Below are 5,231 nucleotides of genomic sequence, written 5' to 3' on the forward strand. Positions count from 1 at the left end.
CTCACACGCACTCTCCTTTAGGAAACCCGCCAATGAAACCCTAAAATCGTGAACGTCTGGTAAATGTACGTGTTTATTGGATATATATGTGCCGTTGTACTTTTGCGGGGTTATTTCGGTTTATGCCCGGAATTTCAGTTTCCTTTGTGCCCAAGGAATACTGTGACAATCGTACAAAAAACTTAAAATTTATGTAAACTTTTAGTGTAAATTTTATCCTAAGTATTAGGGATTTGTCGTATCCGGGAAGACACATCAACATAGTAGAGGAGAGTGTTGTGTTGCCTCCTCCTCCTTTTTCTCTCTCTACTATTTGATGTGTCTTCGGATACGGAACAAATCCTAATACTTAGGTAAAATTTACACTAAAAAGGTTTACATAAAATTTTTACGTTTTATGTACGATGTCACAAGGTATTCTTGGACCACAAGGAAACTGAAATTTCTCCGGGATAACCGAAAAACCCGCAAAAAGTACAACGCAACAATATACTCAAACACGTACATTTACCAGACGTTCACGATTTAGGGTTTCAATTGCGGTTCCCAAAGGCAGAGTGCGTCGTTAGAATGGGGGGGGGGGGGGAAGTAGGAGTGAAGCCACTGCGTTCAATATTAGTTGTAACATTGATGGACCGAGCATTGCCCGTAACATGCGACTTTTGCCGATTCCCTGGCCCTGTGCAGAGGATGCGACAACTCGCGTTTAGTGATCGTCTCGGCCGTCGAATTTTGTTAGCCTCGTCTTCGACCCGAGACAAATGCTACTTTCTTTTATGGCGGAAAACCTCCAGTACATGTCTAAACGATGGTTGTTCGTGCGAAACATACATTATTATCGTGTTTTATGTTAATACTTTCGGACTTGTAAACGTATTATCCCGGGGAGGCGCGGGTGTGGGGGATGGTGCCCCGGGACCGGGGTGCTTTTTAACGCGAAAGAGGGACCGCCCCCCCTTCACTCACTTCGGTGACAAAGTTAAATCACTATGTAACACCTGGCGTAACGCATTGTACGTGAAACGCTAAGGGACGGGACATCTCTAAGCTGTTGAGCAATCACTACAGAGCCGGCCAGTTAAACAATCGGAGCAGACTGGGCTCTGGTTTGAGAAAGATAAATACCTTTTTGAGTCATGTAAGAATGTAAACAAGCACTTTGTATGTAAAAATAGACAAAATACAATTATGAAACCTGAACATTTGCATAATAGGGCCCCTTTAACTAGCTAGTGTCCTTAAGGTGAGGCAATGTTAGAGTTATGCACCTTTTAACCCTCTCCTCTGTGCACAGTGTTTCTTCTCAGCGAGGGGTCAAATGTGAATCTCGCCATTAATGTAGTTTTGTCCAATTTGATGTCGCAAGTAATCTTTCAGCCCCACGACGCTCTAATTCCCTGAAGCGGTGTCCCTGTTGTCAGTCTTTAAGTTGACATTGTGCTCGCCTCCTTTCCTCAGGCAGAAAATTCATGGAGATCAAACTAATGACTAATATCTACCGTAATTAGTGCGGTCAGCCACTTTCATGGTTGTGCCCGTTACATGCAAAAGAGCCTGACTGAAAAGCTCCCATCTGGTTTACATGCCCACCCACGTGGACAACTTGACACTGATGATCCTCAGGACATTTGGTTTTCACCGCGTGATCACCTACATATGAATAGGAAAACATTTTTTACAAGCAGTTAATCTTAAAACTGCAAAAATAAACGAAGAATGAAATGTTAATAGTGTGTCATAATGGCATAATTGGACATCCACTCTTGCTAACTGTCAGCTATTGAACCTACATGGGGAGTAGTCGCCAACATTAAAAATGCTATTATATCGAAGTAAGAATTTACTGCAGTTTGTGTGTAACACTTTTTCAAGCAAAGAAACAGAACGATTAATAGACCCTCCAGAAAAACGCGGGCAAAAATCCTTGATTATGTGGGCTAAATTCCTTGATTATGCGGGCTAAAATCCTTGATTATGCGATAAAACATGCGGGGTTTTATGTGATTTTATGCGGTGAAACTGCGGGAAGTTGCGAAATGCGCGGAAAGTTGCGAAATATGCTAAATATGCGGAAAAAAATTATCGATTTTTAAAAAAAATATTGGGCTGTCTTATTTATTCTCTCTCACACACAACCTGCCACTAACGTTAAACCCCTTTACTATTCAATTAAAAACATTCAATGTTTATTTATTGTAAAAGCAATTGGGCTATTTTAATCTCACGCACACACACACACACACACACTTCTCCGCCTCATTCTGTTTTCATTTACTCGTTCGTTATCTGCAGCTTCAATCTTGTAGGCTACTCACCTCGTTTCTTGTAGCCCTCGAAAGGGTTTTGGAGGTTGATTTACTCGTTTTACCCCCGGGAAATTTAACGAGTTCTGGGTCCTCAAACCATCATTCATCATTCATTTCCGTGTATGTCAAAAATAACTCCCTTTGACCGTACTACAAAACACTCCACCTTGATTTTTCGTCTTACGATTTCGCATTCTTTACGTTTAACTTAACAATTTTGGCTTTTGTCATGAATAAATGGAATGTTTTTTTACGCATAATTAAATTCGAATTATGATTGGGACGGTCCCTTTTTTGGTCGCTAGAGCGCTAGCGGTCTTAAATGGTCGTTATTGGGTCGTTTTTTAACTCTGTTAGCTATAAGGATTTTTCCGGCCGTATAAATAGTTTTCCCGCGTATTTAGGGGGTCGTTCGTAAAAAGGTGTGTTTCAAATACATAACTCTTTTTTTTTCAATTGAGGTACAGAACTTGCACTGCCTAGTGAGTCGTAGCGGGTCGTAGTGTGTCTACATTTTGTTGTGACATTATTGCTCACTTGCACACCTCGAGTGTGCTATCTCTTTTGTGTGTTCTACTTTGGTGATAGATTAGGGTTAAGAGTAAATGTTCTGCTTGTAAGAAGATGATTTCTCGGGCCCCCGTTTTTCCACCCCCCTTGGATAAGGGTACGTGGGGGTGGCTACGTATGAAGCACACACTCGTATTCTTCTTAGCTCCCACTTGCTGGGTGAAACTAAGTAAGATTTGTAAGGCTCTTTAGGAATAAGGACGACGAACGACCTGTTCTTTCGGTTGTGTGGAGTGCANGCCGTACCTACTGAGAAACCCATGTAAGAGAAAATAAATTCATAAATATCAAGCAAGATATAGTATCCAGGATGTCCGCGGGGTCTTAAAAAGTATTAAAAGTTGATAAATCAATTTAGCCAAAATGAAGGCTATTAAAAAGTATTAAACAGCATTTTCCAAGGTATTACATTTGGTAGCTTGTTTTCAATAAGTATATAAATTGTCCAAAGAGGTTGTATTCTACAGTCTGCCTGAATGTAATCATTGCGTAGGTGTGTAGTGTGATTCTGTGTAGTTTATTTATGGCATCCCGTTGGATTTGACGTCATCTGAACAGGACATCGCACGCTCACTGCTTGATAGCGCGCGAAGGCCCGTTTACGCCGGTTGTTAAACAACATCGTTATGGGGAAATGCAAGTCTGCGTCCAAATGGTTGGAAGATAAGGAGGAAGGACAATCAATACTGTATATAGTTAATGTGAGGTCAAGTGTGTCGCCAAGGTAACCGGTTAAAGCTCAAAGTGGCGATGAGGTTTTAAAATGTATGGAAAGGGTCTTAAAAAAGGTCTTAAAATGTTTTACATTTGACTTCAGGATTCCTGCATATACCCTGAGTATCATTTAATGTGCTTTGCAGACTGGCCAACAGCAGTGTACTAAGTCTGTGTCAGTTCCATTTCAGCAATATGAAAAGTATTGATCCCGAAGTGTATTATTAAAAGGGACACTCCTTAACTTTAACAGTTATGATTGTGTCAGGAGAAAGCAAATGCTTGTTACCTACCTTGCTATTGGTTTGCTTGCCTTCCATAGATCCAGAAACATTGTTCGATAGCTAGGAGGTTATGTCAGTCACCTAGTTAAAAATGAATCTTATTGCTTCTTCTTTAATGAGCTAATTTGAGTATTCTGTCATCCTGCTCACAGTAAATCCCCAAAGCCTCTGAAGCCTAGGGAGAAACAGATGCGTGTTTGGAACAACGGTGGCAAAAGCACCGCCAAGGACCTGGACTACAGCGGAAGGAATGGAGACGGATCCTCCAATGGCGATCAGAACCAGGAAGCACAAAGGGACCCGGTAAATAATGTTCACACTCCGCCCAAAAGATGTCTCCAGTCAAAGAGACATCTGTGTTAGTCCCATTGAAGATGTTAAATGAATTCCTCCTTTTTGAATGTGTCTTAGGAGATGCAGCTGAACTCCATGAAGGGAGACCTGCTGTCTGTGGACTGTGAGTCCAGCGAGGAAGAGGAAGGCGAGACGGAGGATGACAAGGAGAAAGAGGTGGTTGTCAATCAAACAATCAAGACGAGGTAAGTTCTTTTTTATTGCCTCATTTTCAAACTCATCTGTCCAAACAGTATAAATAAAATAGAAAAAATGCCTTAACTAATCCCAAAGGATGTCTTTTAGAACTACCGCAAGAGAAAAAACAATCAATAAACTAACTACCGTAATTTCCGGACTATAAGGCGCACCTGAATATAAGCCGCAGCAGCTAAATTGAATGATGTGTACATATATAAGCCGCACTGGACTATAAGCCGCAGGTGTTTTAATGTTTAATTACCATATGTAAGGGTTCGTGCACAGAGGGGATTGTCGGGAAAGAGATGGCTGTTTGAGGAAGCTCCCATTTATTAACATTTCAACAAACAAGTTGCATATTTGCATAACGTATTCAAGTGTTACCATTTAGTGAAATAGTAGCTACAGAACATGTGCTGTGTAAACTGTACTGTATCACATAGCCTTTCAGACACACAAACTTTTCAACTTTCAAACTTAAACGGTGCGCTCCCAGCGCACGTACCGGCAGTGATCTACAGCAGTGGTTTTCAACCAGTGGTACGGGGACAAACTGTCTCGCTCTCGTAATGTCTGTCTGTCTTGCTCTCGTTCTGTCTCTCGTACCACTCTCGGTTCCACTTTTACTTTTGCGCGCTACCTGTCTCACTCTTTTCCGGCCTCCAGCTTTTCCTGCTGGAGCCCGCCGCTTAAAGGTGGGGGGCGCGGACCGGCCATAGAGCCCATAGAGTTAAAGGTGGTGGACTGTAACCTGTAAAATCCATAGATTTAGGAGGTCCCCTAGTGGCCGTTAGCAGTAAAAATCCATAGATTAGCCGCACCG

General features: G+C 41.8%; 1 protein-coding gene across 1 annotated transcript in view; it reads left to right on the top strand.

Moving 5' to 3' along the window:
• LOC104942070 (SRP receptor subunit alpha) overlaps nt 1-4,500 on the top strand; it is a 10,516-nt gene extending 6,016 nt beyond the window's left edge. Inside the window, exons 7-8 of the mRNA XM_010767268.1 lie at nt 4,027-4,177; nt 4,286-4,500. Coding sequence (XP_010765570.1) covers nt 4,027-4,177; nt 4,286-4,417 — 283 coding nt within the window. The 3' untranslated portion in view covers nt 4,418-4,500. The remainder of the gene's footprint in view (nt 1-4,026; nt 4,178-4,285) is intronic.
• The last annotated feature ends 731 nt before the right edge of the window (nt 4,501-5,231 follow it).

This window comes from Notothenia coriiceps, unplaced genomic scaffold (genome assembly GCF_000735185.1).
Source record: "Notothenia coriiceps isolate Sejong01 unplaced genomic scaffold, NC01 NC01_scaffold00004105, whole genome shotgun sequence".
Taxonomy (NCBI): Eukaryota; Metazoa; Chordata; class Actinopteri; order Perciformes; family Nototheniidae; genus Notothenia; species Notothenia coriiceps.